General features: G+C 27.4%; 1 protein-coding gene across 1 annotated transcript in view; it reads right to left on the reverse strand.

The window, feature by feature from the left end:
- Nucleotides 1–338: 338 nt before the first annotated feature.
- Syx17 (syntaxin 17) overlaps nucleotides 339–25,858 on the reverse strand; it is a 30,330-nt gene continuing 4,810 nt past the window's right edge. The window contains exons 2-7 of the mRNA XM_067264149.1: nucleotides 17,016–17,211; nucleotides 13,596–13,840; nucleotides 11,782–11,832; nucleotides 1,566–1,652; nucleotides 1,327–1,459; nucleotides 339–839 (exon numbers count right to left, since the gene is read on the reverse strand). Coding sequence (XP_067120250.1) covers nucleotides 712–839; nucleotides 1,327–1,459; nucleotides 1,566–1,652; nucleotides 11,782–11,832; nucleotides 13,596–13,840; nucleotides 17,016–17,211 — 840 coding nt within the window. The 3' untranslated portion in view covers nucleotides 339–711. The remainder of the gene's footprint in view (nucleotides 840–1,326; nucleotides 1,460–1,565; nucleotides 1,653–11,781; nucleotides 11,833–13,595; nucleotides 13,841–17,015; nucleotides 17,212–25,858) is intronic.

The raw sequence follows: 25,858 nt of genomic DNA on the forward strand, positions 1-25,858 counted from the left end.
AATATGATTAAAAATTGCAGTCCAGCATTGTGATAACATCACAATAAATAATTGCTCGTTTGTATTGCAATATTTAGGAGCTCATTTGAATAATAGTTTCTACAGCTCAAATTTTTCTGTCCTTTCCACTTTGGGTTTACTGTATAACAATGTAAATAATAATCCAATACATGTAATCAGGTTTTATTTTTTCAAATTGATGTATGTGAAGTATTTTGAGTTGGATAAAATTCACAAATATTTTTAAAAAATTACAAAATAAACTGCAATAAAGTACTGCAACTTTTTTTTATAAACAAATTAATTATAATTTGCTAAAATTATTGTTAAAGCGACAATCACATTTGCTAATTTTTTAATACTTTGTAAATAAAATAAAAATTGTATAAAAAGAAATAACAATTTTCATTATAATACTAAACTTCTTACATTCTATAATGAATTGATATTTACAGGATGCCTGTATGATTTAACAGGCTATAGATACATTACCATTAAGATGAAATTTACAGTATAAATTTAGGGATAAGTATATGGAAAGGTATAGGGAAAGGATAATTATAAATAAAACCAATAAAAAAAAATAGATTTAAGTATTTACATTGAATAATTTACATATATGACATTATCTTTTGTGTAAAATTTAATCATACTTGGTAACAGTCCAAAATAATTATACACACAGTATGAATTGAAAACTATAACCAGTTGTTAAGAAATTTCGTTGTTTAAGTCGGGAGATGAATGGGATCTTTGAATGGACGAAGACGATAAATTTTGCAATTCTACGTCACTAACTTTAGTTTTCTTCTTCTGTAAATATTTACCTCCAGTAAATCCTATAAAAATGTGTCAAAATATGAGAGAATATTCTATTCTAAATGTAATTAATCTGGTTAAACTAATGAATTTGGTCTAAAGAATAGCTTGCCTTCTTGCAATTAATTAAAATTTTTGATATTAGTATTGTCCGATTTAATTTCTAATTAAATTTTGAATGAAGAGGCTGATTTTGTGTGACACTTGAACCTGCAACTTCTTACCATGAAGATATATTTTCAGTTACACTATGTAGACTAAATTATGTCTGGAAGGTAAACTACTAACGTTTAAATCAAATTCATTAATTTGTTCTTGGCTATAATAAGAATGATTAACTTGTTTAATTATTACCTATTGATTTAAAGAAGTAAAATTTTTTAAATGGGATATTTAAAAAAAATTAGATTAATCTAGAAAATAAATTTTATTTTATGGTTTTATATCTTTTTATTAAGTTTATGTTATTTATTAATTGATTCCATTATTCTGAAATTCCACACAAACCTAAAACTCCACCACTAACTAAACCTGCTACACCAGCCAATTTGAAACCAGCCAAAAGACCAATTGGTCCTCCGACAATTCCACCTATTACTGCTCCTGTCACTGGTAGCATTGCAGCTTTCAAGGCAGCTGCCTGTAAAAGTTATTTATTTAATAAATTATTTTATTTAAAAAGAAATAAAAGAACTAATAAACACTAAAAGATTATATAAAAATAGCACACTATTATTTGAAATTACCTTTCCGAGACTTTTCGTGCCTTCTCTAACGTTATGATGTGCACTCTCAACATTGTATTCGATACTGTTGATAGCTACTTGTTGATGCTTATATTAAAAAATTAAAACAGAAAAACAAATGTAATATACATATACTGTACAACACAATCATTTATTTTGAATCATTATTATGCATTATTGTTAAAACAATAGTTAGTAGTAAATTATCCAAACAATAGAATTCAGCCATTAAAAAATGAATTAATTCTACATATTTTAAAATTATCCACATATAAAAATATTATAATTTTTTAAAAGATGTAAATCTATATTATTTAAAAAGCTTATATCTATTTACAACTCCGATATCTGTATAGCCATTCAATTTACAACTCTATTTTTATGACTATCTCTTTCTGGTATTTATATTCCTGAAAATAGCATTTAATTATATAAATCTTATTTCCATAGCAAAATGAACAGCCCACTTCAATGATACATCAGGAATTAACTAGACAGTAAAAGCAGAAAGGTTATTGTATTTATTAAAATAGATATAGTCAAACCTGTTTTTATGCGGTCTTTTTTGTGCGGTATAGTTGGCGACTAGTCTCGTGCGACTAGTCTCGTGCGATTTGTCATGTCTCACGTTAACTTATTATAGCTAAATAAACTTATTATAGTAATATTATTGCATGAATATGCGAAAAATGAAATAAATTATTTTTTAAGTCAACAAAACACCATCTGGACTAAAATATGTAAAACAGACGATAGATGAGACGATGCAGTCAAGTGCTGACATCTGTTGTCAATAAATTGTATTTCGTACGGTTTTGAGTTATTTTCTATGTGAGACTTTTTTTATGCAGTCCCTATTGTCCGCATAAAAAAAATATTTTTTTAATTGTGTTGCGAAAACTATTTTTTATAGCCAGTCGTGAAGTTTCGTGCGATTTTAGTTTCGTGCGATTTTTTTTATGCGGTCCCTATCCACCGCATAAAAACAGGTTTGACTGTACTTATATTATATTCAACATCTAATCCTTTATTTTATGTCTACTAGGACTTTGTGTGGATTCCCTTCCTTTGATATAACAAGTTCAAGTAGAAAGTTATACTCAACTATTGTATTCAGTTTAAATTAATGCATATAAAATGCTGAAAGAAAATTATTTAGTTTTAAATAATATCTAATTCCCCCTCCTCACATTGAAATATAAATTTCCAACATGAAAAGAAATTAGGAGAAACAATGATAGCAATCCTTTATCAATATATTCTAATGATGTGCAAACTCAATTATTTCTAAGTAATGAATAGATATCAACACTCTTGCTCAATATCATTAGTTCTGAGAAACAGACAGATTTTGGTACTCAATATTTGCTCGCTATTCATTAGTAGGCAGTGAGTATGTAACAGTAACTGAGTATCAATAGCAATTTGTTATTTGATTTGAGTAGTAAATATTTAGTATCTTGTTTGGAGTTTGTGCTCAATGAAATTTTATCAGATTTGTGATAGCCTTTTTTGTTTTTGTTTATTTAAATATATGCTAATTCCAATGAAAGTAATTAATCTCAAATCCCAGAACTCTGCCCAAAATAGAAACTACAATAATTTTTATGAAAAAAAGTAATTATAGTTTTATGCTTATTATAATTGAGGCTGTTTCTGATGAGGCTTTATAAAGTTAATTGAAGACTTTTTATTAAACATGGCTAAAGAATGAAGCATTGGTCTATTACTTTCTCTTAACTGAGTTTGGATTTTGTTTTGATCTTAGGGTTGCAATATTGTGGAGGAAATCTCCTGGTCTGGACATTACAAAAAGTAACAAATAATTTTTTTAATCTTTAATTGTTTGAATCATTCAGTCATCAATAATGAAATCATAAAAGTATTTCTTTCTCTCAGAGGAATTTTTCAGGTGTTGACCAGAAATTTCTGGCACTGTCCCTGAATATTCAGCAAGGATTATCTAAAAGATATTCCACTCTTTTTCCTATATACAGTGAGTAAAGTACCTATTGATTTAAAGAAGTAAAGTTTTTTAAATGGGATATTTAAAAAAAATTAGATTAATCTAGAAAATAAATTTTATTTTATGGCTTTATATCTTCTTGAATTGTTAAATTAAACAAACATTGCTCAAGCACATATTCTCTATCAGTTATCATTACATAATGAATGAATGTTCATTGAGTAAAGAATGATAAGTATTTTTGAAAAAGAGTATTCATTATTTCACATTCTTAACATGTATAAAAGTAGATGTAGATGTATTTTGCACATCACAATATGAATTATTTATAAGAAATTAATGTAATCTAATAATTTAATTTGTTTCCAGTTAAATTGACAAATTGTCAAACATTTGATAATATTTCATACTCTGCAAGGATATCAATATTAACACAAAATCATAACCAAAACTGAGATCTCTGACTAAATGCACTCTAACCTATAACATCACATGTTCTGATATAATATTAAAATGTCAAGAAATATTCCTTTTACCACAATAATACTTAATCTGTCTTGGACAAAATGGATGATAACAGAGCTGAGATTCACGAGAGAACATTTCTGTATTCTACTGGCATTCATTCCAATCATTGTCACTACAGCCTTGAAAATGTTCTTGTATGTGACCTGGTGGTAGAGACAAATATTGTCTTGCCCAGCACCATAAGCTCTCAGAAAAAAATTGTAAAAAGCCTACTGTTTACTGTCTGCATAGTGAAACTGCAATATTTAACCTGTTGCCATTGTGTTGTCAATTGATTAATAGTGTCAAACCTCCATTGTAATGTCATATACTATAAATGATTGCCTTCCCTATAGTCTTCCAGAATCTTTTTGAACCATGTGTGTTAAATTGCAGCCAATATAAAATGAGATTTTGCATTGATCATAATCCCACAAAATGTTTTTTCTTTATAGAGATCAAGTTTATTCTATTCAGTCAACTGTTGGCATTCTTGTGCACTTTCTTTAACAGTTAACAGCATCCAAAAATTCAAAAATTTCCTTGCAGAAAACTTTGGTTTCCTTTCTACTTCTATGACATCATTCCATATTTGGAAAAATATTCACAATAATCTAATCATTTACATGTCTGCTCAAATACAACATAGCAAACTTTCATATTTGCATAAGTACTTTATAGTAAAAGAAATTGCAATACCTAAATGTACAATACATTAAATCATTTATATGTATATTAGCATCCTGTTGATGGCCTTCTGAATAAGGTCAAAAATATTAAATTCCAATACAATGATTTTTAATGATTACAATAATATGAAAAACTGAAAATTCAAACTTTTTATAACTGATTCTAAGGCAGTAATAGATGTCTGATATTGATTCTAAATTAACAATATATCTTTAATTATACATAATTATATTGACCAATACTAATTACAAAATAGACTTTCTTCTCAGAAAGCACTGAGATTAAAATTAACTACAGTAGAGTGTCGATAAGTGGAACCAATTGGGGACTGGGGTCCTTCCAGTTAATGATTTGTTCCAGTTTCCGACTTTGTACGAAAAAATACATTAACCTGTCCGATGTTCAAATTTTTCTCCGTTGCGTATCGCTTCCTGTTGAATTTTTCTCCGTTGCGTGTCGCTTCGTGTTGAATTTTCGTCGATTTTAAGCCTAACGAAAATTTTTATAATAATAATCGAGGCTATCGTATCGTTAAAAATTATTTCTGCATTTTGTACAAACAAAATAAATATATTAAAGAATATAAAAAACATGAAAATTATACTTTAGAAGTAAATTTAGTATCAAAAACATTCGATTCAGCACGACACAGTTCGAATGAAAATCGTTCCACTTTCCGGACTGAAAATCGTTCCACTTTCCGGCCATTCCACTTATCGACGCTCTACTGTATATTAATTATTAAACCATACTTTTATCTATGACTATCCCAAAACTTCCTTGTAACAAAGAAAAAATTCTATGAGTAGACTGTATGCAATCTTGAACTTTTAAATAAATTTACATGGAACATATTATACAAATTCAAAATAAAATTATTCAACATTGACTGTGTTATTGTTGAGTTTAGCATCATTCTATACATACCCTTTGGAAAGTAGGTAAACCTCTCAATAACTTAGATCCAACATGTGAGACATTCCTCTTACAAACTATTGTATATAACAGATGTAATTCTAATAACTCATTTGAACTTAATATTATATGAAAAATAAAGAAACATCTAAGTGAGAAAGGTTTATATTTGTCACTAATGTAATTCCAAAATGATATCACAAGCCTTTATAAGCAATTCTTTATTTGGCTATAAGGGTATAATTTAAATAGTAAATATAGCATCATCTAGCTTCAGAGCAGTATTTATTTTAAAAACCAAATAATTTACATAAAAAATATATTTTTTACACAACACCATCATAAAATTATCAAAATGATATCTTGTATAAAAATTCAATAAACTACAGATTAAGCCAAAATTGTTAAATTATAATCAGTCATTTGTTTTTTTATTATTAAAGAATTCACTTATTTGTATTGTAATTGTATAATTATTTTACCCACAGTAAAAAACTTTGTTAAATATAAATTTAGTAATTAAATTACTACTAGATTAGTTAGAATATCACCAATCTAGTCTTGACTGATTATCTGCAGAATAAAAGATAGAGAAAACTCTATCTGTTATTCTATTGTTTAGGATATTTTTTAACGTTAGTATGCTGATCGACTACCAGAATAATACTGTAAACAAATCTGCTCAATTTTGATGATTGTTGTTGTTTCTTTTGAAATATTAAATCCATGATATAAATATTTAAAAAATATCAGGTTAATCATTTTATTATATAATCATAATGAAGATTTTTTTGGTTCTTATTTTCTATATGGTTTGAAGTTTAAAAATGAAATACTGTATTACATAAAATTTCTTTAAATTTATAGATCCTACGTCTCTAGTATATGGTTCTGATTTGATTTTACAATGATAAATTAAATTTTTATACTTTAATTAGTGTCAGAAGTAATGTTTATGATGTGTATAAATACCTTTCAACTTAATATTCAAAAATATATCAATTTTGATTTATTTTCATTTTATAAAATTAAAAAATGGAATTGACTATTTGATATACAATTCTTCAGCTTTTACAACTGATGTAAAAATCTTTTTGTAGATCTGCATAAATTTAAGAATACAGTTTCCTATTGATTGCCTTAGGAATATAAAAAGAAGTTAAAAGTGAAATTTACAGACAATTAACTATAGGCATCATTTACTAAATTTATTTATATAAAATGTGTTAAAATTATCAAATCAAGTAAAATCTTATTGTAATCACAGATATTATTGAAATTAGTATATCCTAAAACATAAAGGTTAAAATACAACTACTCTTCACTTAATAACAGTTCTGTTTCCACAACTAGCTTTTTAAGCAAGGAGCTTAATCGTTTTTATTTATTCCAGATAAAGGAACTTCCTTTCAACCCTTTCTTTATGTTCTGTAATATCTAACACATACAAATTAAAACTATCAGCAAAAATTATATTTTGTACAGTACCAAAAGGGTAAAAAATAAAGTTTATTCATTAAAATATTAATTTGAATTTTTTTTGTCATTATTGTGCATCCCATTTAAAGTACAAATTTATAAATTAAATATTTAGTCTTGGGAGATTGTGAATGCTTAGTTTAATAGTACTCATAGTTGATCAGTAAACTCTACATAAAGATATAAGAAATTTCCAGTGCTAGAGAGCTGGTTGTAAATCCAAGTAGTCATTAAAGGAGTGACTGTACATTTAAATTTTGTTTTTTTTTTAATGATATTAATCTTAGTCATTATTTGCTTGCGAATACAGTATTTTAAATTGTTGGCATTTTTTACTTCAATAATAATAATCTATATATATAATCGAGACGAGTTGATAATAATAATAATAATAATCAGCGCAGAGCCCAAACGGTTAGGAGTTGAAAGCTGAAATTTGATACATAGTTAGGGTACGTCATGAGAACGCACACTAAGAAGGGATTTTTCGAAATTCCTCCCCACAGGGGAGAGGGACAGGATTAAGTCTTAACACTTCCATCAACGATGGAAGTGTTAAGACTTAATCGACTAGACTAGAATGCGACGTGCATGATGCAGATGCAGTTTTTTTCATTTTTGCAGGATATCGAAATATTTTTAGACCCATCTAAAAATTCTCTAATTAGTCTGGAAACAGGGGAACCCAATTCTTGCATTCTGTGAAAACGGGTAAGGTTGACTATAACGTAATAATCTTAATCTTCGCTATCGTTACTTTTGCCCGAGCAACGCCGGGCCTATCTGCTAGTATGTAATATTTATAACTATTATTTTAAATTATTCACAAAATGAATTACTAAGTTATATATAAACATAATTGCAGCAGCGCTGCTAGCTGCTTGAGCGCCCGTATGCAATACCAATTATGCTGCCCCTTTTTAACTACGACTACGTACGCTGAGCTTGCCAGCAATACCAATTTGCAGCCCCCTGGATGTGCCGCCCACGTGCGGTGCACGCCTCGCACGCCCACTTACAGCAGGCCTGCATAATTGTAATGTTGTGACATAATAATGAGTGAATAAGATGCCAATTTAATGTTCAAGTCAATAACACCATAATTTCCATCTATTGTAGATGGAAATATTAATGATATCAGTAAAGACAAATCATAAAATAAATTACATATATGCAGTACAATTTGTCTGTTTACTACAATAAGCAAAGTTAGAATTCTTAACACAAAAATCTATTGAAAAACTTAATGCTTCAAAATTTATTTATTTATTACAATCACATTAGGAAAAGTCTTAATGCAAAAAAGATTTCCTCCCCAAATAAAATAACAATGATTGACAAATAAATTATGTATTGTTTGTTTTTAAGAAAAATTAAAAAATGCAGTTAAAAAGTGTATAAGGTACAATTAAAAAAAAAGGTTAAGAATTATATAATAATTGTTTGCTGTAGTTTCAAAACAGCATGTGATCAGTGTGTAATAGGTGTTCAGATTCTGCTATATTCTGTGAAATTCAATTTTAAAAAAATGGTTGAGACAGGGATAACCTAAAAAAAAGTGTAAAAATATTTGAAAAATTACAAAAATTGCACGAGGGAACACTTAATGTAATCCAATTGGACATTATGTGACCATTGTAATATCTATTATATCAAAATATTTTATGCAATTAGGAAATGACGGAGAACCCAATCTGGACCTAGCAATGTTAGGGTGGCTAGAAAAAAGGTAAATTACAGAATTTATTAAAAGTTAGAAAAAAAAATCCCAAAAGAACTCAATAAAATATACCTAACAGAGAGGAGGCATCCATCAACCAGATTGGTATACAGTAACCAATAACCAATTAAAAAAAAAAAAAAAAAGGAATGTAAACCTGTTTTAGAAGATATTGAATGGCAAAATCTCAATAAAATTGTAAGGGATTTAACTATTCTTTCAATGTGAATTTTGAGACAAAGTTTACTATCAAAAATAATATGTCAACTCTGTAAATGATTTAGTTAATTTATATATTTAGTACGAATAACAACCAGAAATTTATCCTTTCCCTCTTTTAATGAAAAGCACATTGCAACTGTTTTTTTGGCATTAATTTTTAAGTTATCTGAATTACTTGAAAAAGCTAATATGTTTAAATCTGATTGCAGAGAAACAGGGTCATGATTTATTAGTTTAATGTCATCAGCATACATTATTACATGTGAATTAAGATGGCTGAGAATGTTATTTATATAAACAGAGAAAAAGAGGCTGCTAAGGATTGATCCTTGCTGGATGTGACAGATCAGATGGAAATCAAGGAATTCAAAATTACCTATTTTAATTTTATTAGTGTGTGCAAGGAAGTAATTATTTAACCAAGAATGGAATACAGGATCTAAATTAAATTGCTCTCTTAGTAAGGCTAGAAGAAGATTGGGGTGAATGGAGTTGAAAGCCCAAGAAATATTTATGTAAATAAAAACAGGGCACTTATATTCAAAATTCTTTATTAAGATTAGTTTCTAATAGATTAGTCATGGTATTCATTTAGAGTGATGACAATGCCACAGTGTTGAATTGGGAGAAGTTTTGAGGAAATTGGGTTATATGAAATTTGCTTTTACCATACTATAAAGATTTTTAACATAGCTGAGGAAATGGTAATTGGATGAAATAATTTTTTTTTTTTTTTTTTGGAACAGCATTAATGGAAGAAATTAGTTTCAGTCTACTTTCATTCCTAAACATTCGCTCTTCTTGATAAAACCTTGGAAAAAACAACAGCAGAAGAGGATTTTAGTTTTTTAGAAAAGATTGCTGGAATATGATCTGGACTATAAGTCCCATTTAGGGAATCAATAGCTGTAATAACTTCAGAAAAAGAAAAAAAAAAAAAAAAAAATGATATCTGAAAGTATGGTAGAAAAGAGATTTGAAATCAGCTTTAGATTGTAAATGTGAAAATCTGTGTTTAAAGTCATTATAAATATCATAAACAGATTCATCTGGAATAGCTGTAGATTTGGGAAGAATTCTTTTAGAAAAATTAGGGATAAAACTCAAAGGTCAGATGCAAAGGATGATACTATTGTTAAAAGTATGAAATGAAAGGTTGCATTTGTGATAGAATTGTTTTTGGATAATGCAGTGTAGGGATTGCCTGATCTTTTCATTTGAGAAAACAATGGAACAAATAGATTTAAAATTTAAGAAATCATTTAAATGTAAAGCTAGTTAAATAACTAGTACTTTAGATTTTTTCTTAGGAAATGAAGAAAATGCCAATATACTGTAACCTAAAATTTTCACTATATAACCTAATTATCACTGTAAACATTATATACAGGTAGTCCTCAGTTTATGCCACAGTTCCATTTCTACAAAAGCCGGAGCAAATCGAATTGGCATAAAATGAACCCATATTTACAGTGAGGTATAGGGTTAGGTTCTACATAAGTGAAAAATAAGCAAATAATTTTGTTTATTAATACAGTATAATACAAAATAAAAATTAAATTTATAATATATGTATTTCATCATAAAATACATTTTTCGGAAAACGTATCTAAGAGATCCAAAACTTCAAAATATCATTTGTTTTTCTTAAGATTTTTTAAAACATTTCACTTTCAAAATGTATCTTTAATTGTTTAGATTTTTGTTTTCTTTCATTAAGAATTTCGGAATATGGTCAAATGGATGTGATGATGCTCCTTTTTACATTTGCACTTTGCTCCCAATCATTGTCTAACTCACAAAGTTCATTCGTCAAACTTTCCATAGTTGAAATGATACACTAACCCACCATAGCACATATATAAGGTCAGTGTGGTCTCGCTAAGGAGAGTTAGGTATCGCCTGACCAACAAGAAGTAGATTTTGTCTCACTAATGATAGTTTGTGATTGCCGGAAGTGCTACTGCGTCGTCAGGTGTTTTCCTGAACAAACTGATACGGGATATGAACTATTCGCATTCATTGGCACTTTGGATTTGGACGCCATTTATTGGACTATTAAGTTTAATAACTTGACTTGTGGATACCTAAACATTTAGTATTTTAATATTAATTTAATATTATTGGGCATGTATACATTTGAATTAAACAGAAAAAATAAATATATTCAATAAAAATCTTTGTTTTAACGAATGTACAATGTCATGGCTCAGTAAATATGTCAACACTGAAATGAAAATCAGTCTAACATAGGGGAATTACACCACAAAACGACAAATTGTGCAGTGGCATTATTGTGAATCAGCATAAACTGAGGGCTACCTGTATATATGATTTATTTATTTATAAAAACACATTAAAACTATTCCTAATTGCATCTAAGAACAATTTTATATAGTAGTACAGAGAGATAAGTTTAGTGTTTTGCTGTTGTTTTGATAATTAAAATACTGTTTTAAAATGATTACAGACTTACTAAAAATATTTTTTCTGCATTTACTTTGCTGTTTAAATATATTTAAGAAACAGAACAATAATGCAAATTATGTACAAAACATATTTCAAAATCTTACTTCTGTTAGACTGACTAATTATAATATGGAATAGTGAAAATTACATGTATTAATTTATAATTTTAAGATTATAAATTCTGTTTTCATATAACTAGTTAAAATTTTTATTATATAAACATAACAAATTCAATACAAAATACTTACTGTGACAAACAGAGCAAAATTTCGAATTAAAGCATTCAATTCCAAGAGATCCTAAAAGTAAAAATCTGATTAATTTATATTATGAATATAATTTTCTAGTCTTAAATTTGATATTGTGTACCAACTTCAATTTCATGATAAATTAATAAAATAAATTATATTTCAGTTTTAAAATAATAACAAATTTCAGAAAATATTGCATTTTTTTTAAAGATAAAACAAAAAAATTATTTTTGTTAATTTATTTATATACCCTAATTGACATATTTTACAACAGAAAAAAGATCATTGTTGTTTGTTAAAAAGGTATAAATTGGATTTATTACATAATGTATAATATATTCTATGGTAAATCTAATCCTTAGTTGTGTACAAATAGTAGGTTATATAAATTACCTGTTTTTATCCATTATGCAGATTTGAAATGAGAATACTCAATTTCAATGAATGATGATGTATGAAAAAATGACCAAAACTATTGATATCTTTTCCTTATTTGTTATTATCTCATCATATACAGTGTAATGTTATTATGTACTATTTTGTTTTATTTTCAATCTATGCCAATTTACTACATACCTTAATGTAAAAGTATTTTAGTTTAATAAATATCACTACAGTCATTTTTCACTCACAGAATTTTTGTTAATTTATGAGTTAGTCATTTTCATTGTCAATGGATACTAGTTCAATATTTATTTGGTTTAGTTCAACGTAAATTTTTAAATTTTACAAAATGGAAAATGGTCATCATCTACAGTAGTAGATGAAATCAACATTACGAATTTCAGATGTAGTCAACATGATGCAAATGGTGCCATTTCCTGTTTAAAATAAAAATGTGCACTAGATAGTTCAGGAATTTATGAAGAAAGTTTTGGTTATACATACTTTTTCAGCAGAATATATGATTATTTATCAGTGTATCAGCTGCTACTTTGTATATAAATTTTTTGGACAAAATAATACTGATAATCATCTGTTTTTAACAAAAAGTTTGAGGTCATAAAGGTACAGTTTCTGTCTGCTGCTTTGAATATCTGGATTTTGAGTCTAATCAGCTCGGAATTTTTCAGGATAGATTGACCTAAATATGCTGGACCCCATTCCTCACTAGCCTGACTGAGCCTTTTAATTAATCATACTCATCAATAATTATCATGGAATCTGTAGAGCAAAGACTGTCAAAAATGAAAAAATATATACTGTATTTTACGGACTATAAGACGCACCTTAATTTTGGAGGCAATTTTTCAAAGAAAAAAGTGCGTCTTATAGTCTGTAAAATAAGGTATACATAAATACATAAATTGTTGATTCACTGTGGTTTTTACATGCCACAGTGAATCAAATTTTTAAAAAAGGTAAGGAATTTTTTTCTAAGTAGTGGTACTAGAAAAAGTGAATAGAGGGTAAAGATATAGTGATAATACCTTATAATTAGTGTAATGGAATTTCACTACTACAAATGTATTTTAATGATCTCATAATTTTGTTAACCATCTGATTTCAAAAGAAAGACATACTGACATGGCTAACAAAGCATGATTCAACTTAACATCCACAATTTATTTTTTATATATCTAATCTTATAATTTTAAAGAAGTTCTGCTCATGATGGAAGAAAATTTCTTTTGAAAATGCTTAGTGAATAAACATAAACAGACCTTGAGAAAGGTTTGAATTGTGAAAATTTTAGTAAATAATATGGAATAAATTTTTCCTTGTGTACAAAAAATGACTAATTCATCTTTGTAAATGTTTTGTAAAATTGTTTATATTCTGCATTGATAACAATATTCTTATTAACTTACAGATTTCAAAGTGTTCCATGATCTAGAAGCTAATGAATCCTTTGGAGGTTCAACTTTCAACTGTAGCTTCTGTTCACCTGTTTCAACTGCTTCTTCTGCTTCAGGTATTATTGGATTTTGGTTCAAAAATTCTTCTGGAAGAGATACCATTGGAGGAGTTGGACTACGTTTGATAGGTGTTGGCTTTGCATCATTGTTATCCAGTAAAAGTGGTTTAAATGGCTGAACAACTGATGAATGAATTTCTAAAATAAAGATTTAATAAAGATAAAATTTAGATATAATATAGTTAATATTCTTTTTTAGTGTATTAGCTTTATTTTAAGCAACTATTGAAGATATGAACTAAATTATCAAGAGAGTTAACCCACCTTTTTTAGAGGTCATGTTTGTTTTGTAAATATGCAAAACTAAAAACATCTTTCAATGTCGAAGCTCTAGAAGCTCATTTGAATTGCTCACAGGTAAACTTTAGATTGTGGTTAATACAGAATGATGTAGAAATTACTTTTTGGCAATTTTATGATATGTTGCAAAGTTTTAATTTTTAAATATAACTTAAAACTAAATATAATTGCCAAATCAAAAAGTTTTTTTTTTTTTTTTACTGTGAATTTTGTACTTGACAATGCTGCAAATATACAATGCTTTTCAAAAACAAAATTAAAGTTTGAACAAAGAGCAGTTCCTTAAGGCCAAAGGAGGGATACAAGATCAAAAGAAAAGTGTAGCTGGTAGTCATAAACTGTATGAACTAGAGCAAAAATCAAAGTCATGCAAAGCATCTGCCAAGATCAACAAAATCTTCCCCAAAACAGTTGCTTTTGCTTAACACGTCACTGCTCTCCATGTCAAATTCTCATGTAAAGGAAAAATTTCTTGCTTTGCATGATTTCCAAAAGGGTGACATTGATTGGTCGCCATTTGTGACCAGTCAATGTCACCCCAATGTCACTCATAACCACCAGTGCAGTGGTTGTGAGGCACACTTTCCAAATGTAAAAATTAAGCTACAAGGAGACTGATTTATGTTACACTGACACTTTTGTACAGAGTAATCAGCATACTAGTGGTATCCTGCAACTTTTTAAAAATAAATCCACAACATTCAGAGTTGTAATTACAAGGACATTTATGCATTGTACCAGTATACAATGATCTAATATCTCTAATATCTTGTACCAGTATACAAGATATTAGAGATAGAAAACATTAAAATAAAACAAGAAACCATGATTACTCTACTAGATTAATTGATTACCTCATCACCACATACGACAACAGTAAATATAAGAAACAAATACTCTGTCACTGTCTCCTACAACTCTAATTTTAACCACATTTACAGAGAAATAGCAAGAAAAAAGGAAGGCCAGATTACATTATAGAAGAAATCCAACAATATGAAAATTAACATGCAATAAGAAAGATCCTCAGAAATATATAAGATATGATGAACCTGATAACTATTAAAAGTAAGACATGAATATATATTGGGGCAAGATTACAAGCACACAGCAGACAAAAAAAAAATCCAGCAACAAGTTGCTTAACTTTCTTGGCACCACCAAGAAAGCTGAGGCCATTTTTTGACCTTTGCCATACTTTTCCTCTGTTATATAACAGCCAGGAAAGTAAAAAGTTACAATATGACTTTGGCTACATACACAACAGACCCAGAAATACAAGTGCTATTTGACAAAGCATCCTTAATGTACTCAGTAAGAGAAAGAATGATTCAGGTTCCCTCAAACAATTGAAAATATTTTTTTCTAAATAAAGAGGAAATTATATTAATTTTCAAGATCAAAATGTCATTTCTACAGTCTTGGAATTAGACCACTCTTTCTTGGTTTTATTTGCATAAATTTATAAATATCAACAGGAACTTATTAATGACAAACTACTATTGGATATAAATATTTTTGAAAAATCAAACTTATCTTCAAGAAAACATTCTCTATAAATGTGAAATTCAAAAAAGTGTAGTCATTTGAATTTACTGGAAGGTTCAAAAATATAAAAAGAATATTGATTTTTAATTTGTAAATCTATTCTACACTATGGATTTTGAAAAGATATATAACAATAACTAGTTTTAATCACAAAGCTGAAGAAATAAAATAATAATATAACACAAATCTTTAATTTCAACTATTTAAAGATAATATTTGCTTATTCATCTGTATTTTTGATTATCTATCCGCATTTGTCAAGGGCCTCATTAAATTTTGTTACATCATAAACAAAATTTCCTTAGGTTGTCCTAAATTCTGAATTTTTCAGATATTTTTTGAAAGATTACTACCAGTTAACTACATGAATTCTAATCCATTTCAAAATTCAACAAAACTTTGCAAAAACTTTTTTAATCAAAATGCTATCTGTGCAAATTTTGGATCCTGTTATGCTGCCACCTATCAAAAATTTTTTTAAAACTTGGCACTACCAAATGAGATATACAGTAGATCCCAGAAACTCAACTCAATGACTTGACATTCCGTAAAGCTTGTCCCAGTCAAAAAGAAAGAAAAATAGAGGTATAATTAAATTACATTTTAACTTAACATTATGATTGTTCTTCTCTAGCCACTTGATAATAGCATCAATTCCATGTGTTAACAAAGAATATAACTCTTAAAGTGAAACTGCAACACACCATGATGCAAATGTCATAACTCTAAAGTAGCCACTGAATAGCCAATATTTTTAAATTTTCTATTTTGTAAGTAAATTTAATGCATTAACTACATCCCAGTAGTGATACTGGGATGTAGTTAATGTGACAATATATGTGAAAATTCATATATAAACTTGTAATACATATGTAATCAGATCTGTAGCAATGCATTGGCAAATGCCAAATATGTGAAGCTTGGAGGACACCAAAACATTAGTATGGCTCTGCATGTAATAATAAGACATTGTCTGGCAGTAATGTTTTATATCTTATATCTTTTGTAGTACAGTAGATATTTTGTATTAGATTATACTGTATATTTTCTTTTGCTCTGAACATGCTAAAAGATTTTTAATACATTAATTTGTAATAACGTATTATGAGTTGTGAATAACCAACCCCAGAGATTGTAAAACCCATCACCTTCACAGTCCACAGGACTATCATTTTTTCATTAAAGGGTCCCATTTAACTTGTGAGTGATCACAAGAACTATTTTTTTTTTTATAGGATTGCATGCATAAGGCAGCAATTTTCCAAATCTACTTCACATGCAATTACTATTGCACTTAATTGCATTCCTTGAACTTTATAATTCTGAAAAATCCTGTAATTTGTTTTCTCTGCATGTGTAAAATTTCAATCCTGTATGTTGTTTAGTTTATAAGATATTGTTTTAATTACATAACAATGTCCTTAACTAAGCTTCTATAGCTAGCCCTTTAAAATTTTTGACTTACCAATAAAGGAATCTATTGCTTCCAATGCTTTTGTACGACTATTTTCAACTCTTTTATCAAATTCTGCTAATTCTTCCGATTTCACTTGTTGTCGAACAGTTTCTAATTCATAAATATCAGACTTTAATTGTTGCACAGTCCTTGAAGCATTTACTTGTTCTGAATGTACGAGATTCCATTGTCCTTCATTCTGAAACTAAATAACTGTATTGGTAAAAAAGTTAATTTTTCACTAATTAAAAACTGATACAAAATATATACAAATTTTAAAAATATCAAATTGAATATTCAAAGTTTATGTAGAATAACATTCTGAATCATAAATAATATCCTGCTTTCTCATAGCTCAGAATATTACATAAAAATAGGACAAAACTAAAAAAAAATTATATTCATTATCATTAGAAATTAGAGTTTCAATTGATATGAACTGCTATTTGACTATCTCAAATTTAAAATTTATTATCTTTTATAAAAATCTAATTTTCAAAGTATAAAAAACATCAATGACATTGTAAAGGTTCACTGCAGATCTATTTAATAGGCCTGAAAAATAAAGTGAAAAATTCATAGCAAAGTTTATTTTGTTAATTCCAGATTGTGAGTATGCTAAAAATACTTTTACTGTTTTCTCCATCCAGATGTTAGATGAAAATTTTTAACCTTACAATAGTGAAAAAAGTTTGTCATTTTACTGTAAAAGAAGCACTTTATCTTTCTTTTTATGAAGCAGTTGAAGTTAAAACTTTCTAATAACCTTATTCAAATTAAACACATCTATTTTATGTTAGAATAACTCAATTTTGGATGAAGATAATCTGATAAGAAATACTGTATTTAATTCCAAAAAAATATGCTTTTAACTAGAAAATCATCTTGCTATTTATTAATGTAGTATTTATCTTACCTCTCATTATATAAAATTGATCTTTAAAACTATCTTTATTGGAAAATTAAATATATTTGAGTAAAACTGTAAAGTTTGATTCTGTTTTAATTGATTATGAAAAATTAATTTCATTTTATTAGTTATAAATATTTGGCTTAATTTTATTTATATAGGAATTAAATGTACTAGATTAAAAAATATAAATATCAACAATTAAAATTATCCAAAAAAATAAATTCCAGTAGCTAGAAAGAAAGAATCCAATGGCTCTTCATTGAATTCTGGAATCAATTTTATCAAACAAATCATTTAAATTGCCTATTTAATGAATGAAACTAATTTACTTGATTTATAATTCCATCCTAACTATTGGCAAAATACTTTTTTTTCAATTGAAAAAAACTATTAGACTGTATTAGTCCCAGTGGATATTTTTAATGTCATATTTTTTTTATTTTGAGCTACTACTAATAACTCTTAACAAATGCTAAATATTTAAGTAGAATAAACAATTTAAAATTATCTCTACAGATTTCAACAAATTCAGCTATTTAATATTTATCCCCAACAGTAAACAGTAATTACTTTTCAAATTCAAATGAAAAAAATTTATCTAAAAAAAAGTGAGAAAAATTAAGCTTTTTTTTTGGAACTATAATTAATCTCATATACTTTCTAAATATATCTTGAAAAGTTTAAACCTAATTCATATAAATAAATCAATTAACATACATTAGAAATTCAACTAATTCATAGATATATTTATAACATTATCATTAACTGTACAAGACAAAGTTAAAATTCTAGGACATGCTTATTCTGGATGTCCTGGTAAGTTAATTGATTAATACATTTGGCACAAATCTGTAGATTATGAATTGAGTTCTTTGCCAAGAAACAACATTTTTTTATTTATCATTTAATCATTTATGTACTATCAAACTTAGGATGACATTTATCAACAATTAACAATGCAATTATTTTATGAGTATGAAATTTTATATCAACTTGTACAAATACATAAAATATACACAATGTAAAGAAAGTATATTAAAATTTCTATTCATTATAATTATATTTAAATCTATTATTTACTTCATCTTATCATTTCTTATGTATCTTTATTTTATCCAAAGTCTTTTACACTTAAATAATAAATATCATAAAAATAATTAGGATACTCTAACAAGAAAAAATATTGATTAGACAAATTTAAAAGTGAAAATTTGTAACATTCTGCTAATTATACTTAACCTGTATTTGTTATCATATTCTAAATCTACAATCTGATATGGCAAGTAATGTCTTCCAAATGTTTCATTTGCTTAAAATTATATAAATCTTGAGTATATACTCAAGTGTATATATATATATATATATATATATAATATATTAATATCATCAAAATAAATTATTAAGATTTAATTTAATTCAGTTGCTTACTAAATATATTAGACTACATTTTAGCATTAATGCTATGTTGGATTTTAAAAATTATTTTACTTAAATAATTTTTCAGACAATTTTTATGAAAGAAAATGTAAACATCATATTAAAAATTTTAGTTCATGAAAATTCATGAAATGTATTTCATCTAACAAAAATAATATACAATACCAATTCAACAAGGGGGGAAAAAAACTATACACATTTTTTATATCACACAATAGCTTCTTACATCTCTATGTTGTGTTATAATTGTGAAAACTTTCACTCAAATGTAGAATTTATCACAAAATTTATAGAAATTTTTCAAAATGATGTTTTATTTATATTTCATATATTAATAATTAGGTATGATTTTACATTAATACATACACCTTTTAAGATCTTCATTTGATGCTTATGAAATGAATTAAAAACAACTTTACAGATATATTATTTAAATAGTAAATTCATAAGAAAAGAATTAAGATCCCTTGATGAATCAGTTGTTTATAGGTATGTTTTGTTTGGCACTAACAGATCTGACACAAATAGTGATTATAAAAACAGCAATGTTTATTTAGTCTTAAACACACAGCTAATTTACAGATCATTAGCTTAAATTATTTGTGTATGTTTTGTAAGTAAAAAAACACTTGTGAAAATCAAAAAATAAACAATATGTATTGAACAATTCCATCTAATAAAATCAATTTAAAACACCACAAATAATGAAAAAAAAAATTTTATCTCAAATTATACAAGTATAAATTTTAAGGTAATTTTTTAACAACACATAGATTAAATAAAACAATTTATATATTATATCCAGTTTTTTAGAATAGTTAATTTTTTACCATATGAAATTTAATTAAACAAAAATAGGCAATTCATTTAATATATATTATAAAAATACAAATTGATAAAAGTAAAAAGATCATCACATGCCAATTTAATAATAGAAAATGAAAACTTCTGATTAACTTTATTTGATAAAATAATCCTTAAATTTTTTTGCATCTAACAGGAGGTTATGATGTGGCCCTTGGGGATTTCACTTCCCGTTTGTGAACAAGGCTCATTATGAACCAAATGCAGAAAGCACACTTCTCAAGAAAGTCAAAGTTAAAAATTCTGATTGGTGAAAGGTCTTGCAAAGCTTACTTGTAAGTCAAAGACTATACAACTCAGTGGCAGCTTGATGGAATATCATTGGTTTGCATCACAATGATTGAATTTTTAAAATTAATGCAATTTTTACAAAAATTATTGTAAATCACAAACATTTATGCATTTTGTCTATTTTATATTTAAACTGTTCATTTTCTTTTCTTTAAAAATTCACTCCGAAATTGCAGTCTGTTAGAAATAAATTTAATTACAGTTTTGATTTGGAAATGTTAGAATATTATGAATAATTTGACTTGTTAAGCAATTAATAAATTCAAAACATTATTAGTTATAATTATTCCCAATATCACATTGTTTACTGTCATATGTAACAAGTCAATCATCTTTCAATGTCACTTCTCTGGTTTCTTAATGTTTATATCATTAGTTATGAAAAGAAATAAATATACTTAATGTAACAAGAAAACAATAAAAATAATAAAATTAGAAATTATAAAATAATTATTCAAGTTTAAAAACAAAACAATTTTATTTTTAACGGAGCAAATTTGAAAAAAGAAAATTCATAATTTTAAATAGAAAATAAACAAAAAAAATGTAAAACCTCATATGATTTACAATTAGTCTATGTAAAAACACATCAATTTTAAAAAAGTTCACTCATTGAGATAAAACCAATGATCTCACAAATGTGAGTCAGGCACATTACTATCAAGTCATGCAGTTTTCTATGAAACATTTTGCAAAAATTTCCATCTAAATACATTGTAGAGAAAAATCTAAAAGATACCAATTTGTAGATTTCTCTTGGGTCAAAGAAGTTACCTTTCTATACATTTTTCATATTTGGTTTCTCATTGTATATTTACACATTTTAATTATATTATATGTTTCATCTGTTATTATTAATTTAAGTTTGGTTTTGTGTAATATTGTTCTGTGTTCTTTTATTCATATTTAAATTCCATTAGAATGTAATTTAACGCTTGAAGATGGCTTTGTAGAGCAAGCCGAAAACATTCAAATTATTAAATGTTTTCTTTGGCAAAATAAGGTGTTGTATGGGATTTATTTATCAATATCTCAGTTATATTTTTGAACATTAGAACTAATAAAATAAAATAATCAATACTAAAAAAATAAACTTTAAAAGCAATAAATCAAAAAATATCTAATTAACACTTTAATTTAAATTTTTAAAATAGATTTTTTCCATAACGTTAATTAAATTCATAAAAATAAAAACACGAGTTTTGTATAAAAATTACAAAAATAAAATATTGTTTCAAAAATGTTTACATATTTAATTGATAAAAAATCAGCAGTGAATTGCATAACTTTCCTGGCAATAAAGTTAAAATTGTGTGTGGTGCAGTCTGTTAGGAAGTTTTTACTGAAAACTTTTTATATTATTAATTAATATAAAATGGCAAAAAGCTTAATTTTGACAATAGAGATGAATTTTTAATAAATATATAAAAATATAAATATGACTTTTACAAATATAAAACTTTGCATTTTGTCTTTCTTTTCGCCATTCACACCATCAGCAGTCCTTAAACAATTCACAAAATTTTGGAGATGACCTTCCTTTTGAGGCTACTGATTTTACATCTTTTTGAAACAACCTTCCTTTTGAGTACCCTCAAAAGGAAGGTTGTCTCAGAAATTCTGTGAATTGTTTAAGGACTGCTGATGGCGTGAACGGCAAAAAGAAGGACAAAATGCAAAGTTTTATCTTTGTAAAAGTTGTATCTATATTTCTATATATTTATTAAATGTAAATAATGCCAGCCATGTACTTCTATTAGTTTTTACTTAAAAAGAGACAAATTTTATGAAAAAAAATTGTAAATGCTAATAACGAATAAGATCTTCATTAAGTCCAACCCCACTCAAGTCTTTGATACATGACCTTTAACTATCAAAATTTAGTAGCATTAATCCTTCTAATACACAAACTTCCCTGAAAAAAATTCAAAATTTTTGACAAAAGGAGTTATTAAGTTTCAAAGTGGTGAACAAAATCAAGCCTCACATGGAAACATCTATACATATAGATAAAACCCCCACTTTTTCAAATTTCTAGAGATTTCAAGGTCTCAAGTTCAAAAATGTAAAAATCTTGGGGGATCATTTATGACTGATCACCATACTTTCTCTCTGTTAGAGATCAGGACTACTAACAGCTTTTCAGGCTTGAACCACTAAACAGCAAAATACATTGAGGTAAATTATGTCTCATAAATGCAAGTGCTTGTCAACCCAGCAGACTATAAAGCAGATTCCATTAGTTGTTGCCTGCATATCTATGGCATTGTTCAGCAATGGTACACATTTAAGTCATCAGGCAATAGGTCTGTCTCACCTGAGCCGGATTAAGCCTCTAGCGGGCCCTAGACAAAATTTAAATTGGGGCTCCATTTAAATAAGTTGCTTCTAAACAAATCTTATATAATGTGACATTAGCGTAGCTAGCATGGGTGACACCCGGTGCGGATATCGTGGTGTCACCCCAAGTCACACCGTAGTGTCACCCTTTTTAACTCTTTTATAAAACACTATTGAATTGTAATATCTTCGCACTCGAGCAACTTGAACGCTATATCGAATATGCGATGTCACGACGTATAAGTTTAGATTTAGAAAAGATCTCGTGGCGTACAGCACATTACTTCTGACGCACGGGTGACTGTTGACCTTTTTTTTTTTTAGGCAACGGCTAGTCGAGCGGAGCTTAGTAGGAATTGTTAAATACAGCCTTTTCTGTCCTATCGAATTTCTTACATAATTTTTAACTCGTTTTGAAACAGAAATCTTCTGCACTGAAGCCGGGCCCCTCCGAATTACGGGCCCTAGACATTTGCCTACTTTGCCTATTCGATAATCTGGCCCTGGGTCTCACCTGGGCCAAACAACATGGTCACTAAACCATGAATAACTAGCTTATTGTTGGATGGTCATGAGTCCCACTTTCAGCAGTTTTCAGAAAAACAACTGGATACATGTGTGCAGGAGAGTGCTTGAAGCAATGGAACCCTCATTCCAAAAAAATCATATAGAGTAGTGGTGATGGTGTGGAGCATATTCTGTTTGAGTTCACTTAGACAGTAATTTAAAATGCAGTCTTGATAGATTCTCATTATTACACAAACATCATTGCTGACTATCACCATTCCTTTATGCTCTGTCTATTCCCTGGTAAAGATGGATTGTTTCAGCACGATAATGCCACTCCACATCGTACATAGGTAAAATCAAACTTTTCAACAGACAACAAATTTTGATTCCAATGATTTCATGGTATTTCTGGTCCTCAACCTCCACATTCACCAGATTTGAACCCAACTAAGTGTCTTTGGAACACTGCAAAATTACTCTCAATATCATTTAGATATTCTCCATGCAACAAGATGAGCACCTTTGAAAATTTTATAATTTTGTTTAAAGAGCAGTAAAGATAGAACTGTACTGATTCACATGCACAATATATTAATAATTAATTTCAAGTATGTGGTATTAATATTTACTAATGTTTTCATCTGTTTATAACAGACATCTTCAGGTATATAATGCAGAACAAAACAGCCAAATTAAAATTTTAATGTGGCAATTTTGATAGGCATTATATACCTGAAGATGTCTGTTATACACAGATGAAAACATTAGTAAATATTTCTTAGTTTTGTGCTGGTGAGTACGTGCATTATATCCCACTGTACTGATTTTTGCAATAAACTTGGTAAGTTTGTCTTCAAATTGCATACCTTACTTTTATTGCAGTTTTTGCCTCATTTTACATACAGCCTTTCAAAATGTATCAGTCTCAATACAGACAATCCTGTACACTGAAGATATAAGACACTGTACATTGGTATGGAATAGTATATTGGTACTTATCAATATTTTGTCCTGAAAAAGATTTAATTATTTCTATATATAAGTAATGCAAAAGTTTTTCAAAACATTAATTCATTTTCTAGTTATTTTTAAATTGGTTAATAATTTTAAAACCAGAACTGTTTAATGCTAAAATAACTAGCAAAATCAGTAAAATGCATTATTCAAACTAATTGAATTTGTTAAACACTATAAAGCTACAGAAATCATTAAAACTGAAAATAAATAAATTAGATTTTATGTTTCCTTCTTCCTGTTAGAACTGTAAAAGTGCTTAAAATAATTATGGTTTGTCTCATTTGCAAACAATACAAATAAATTTTTTTCCAAACATGTACTTATATAAATATCTGCCAAAATATTAATTGCCTATTGTTAATCTAAGGCATTATTCCAACTTTTTACATCTTTAAAACCTGATATAATATCTGGAATAATAAATTAAAACAAATAATAATTCTGTTTAATTTATCATATTCAAATAATCCAAACAAGCTACATGGAAACGACGACTGATATGTTAGCTTATATCTGTTTTATCAATATAAACACGACAGATATTATTAAAGACACAAAATGAATACTCTACAACCAAAATTTAAATTAATTCACAAATATGAAGAAACAATAAAACTGCAATTTGAAATACAAACATGTTACACAATAAAATTGGCATATATTTATAAAAGAACTGTTTGTTATTTATAGATTAAATGTGCTTAGATTATAGATTATTGTCAATGCTTGACAATAATTTAAACAAGTTCCTTGAGAATGTAAAATTGTCATGTAAAGTTTGTAATAAGGTTTTTCGCTTGAGGAAGAGATTTTTAAATGTCGAAAGTACTTGCATTTAATTCAGCAAATGAATACATCTGATGTGAAAGACAGTACAATTTCTTCCTTATATTTGGTGTCATAAGTGAACTTAAAAAGTTTTATAAAGTTTGTAAATTATTCAATTATCTCATGCAATATTATCAAATTATCTTAGGAACAGTTACAGAAAAGTTATGGATGATGAAATCTATCTAATTTTCCCTTAACAAATTAAGCATTTTCTTTACACACATATTTTGTATCCTTCAAAAAACTGATTACTAAACAATATGAAGTAAATGCAAACAATTTTACCTATATAAACTTTTGAAAGAAACCTAAAAAAATACTTTATTTTCTAACTATTGTTCTTTGCATGTTTTCTTAACAGTCAAATATACTTATATCAAATATAAATTTTTGTGTGTTACAATGTAATGATCTTTCATAACCATAAATATTGTTTCTATTATAAAAAAAACCAGAAAAAAGAGAGATAGAGCTAACATGTTTGCCCGTGTTGAATGGGCAACATCAGCTAAATGACCCTGTAGCTACAGAAACAATGGGGGAATGCCATACATGTGTGAAGAGAGGAGGTGAGGTAAGAGAGAGGATAGTGAGTTTACAATTCCTAGAAAAAATGTTAGTTCTATCCCCCTTTTTTTCCTGCTGGTAT

This window comes from Centruroides vittatus, unplaced genomic scaffold (assembly GCF_030686945.1).
Source record: "Centruroides vittatus isolate TY-2023 unplaced genomic scaffold, ASM3068694v2 contig_1824, whole genome shotgun sequence".
In the NCBI taxonomy this organism is placed as follows: Eukaryota; Metazoa; Arthropoda; class Arachnida; order Scorpiones; family Buthidae; genus Centruroides; species Centruroides vittatus.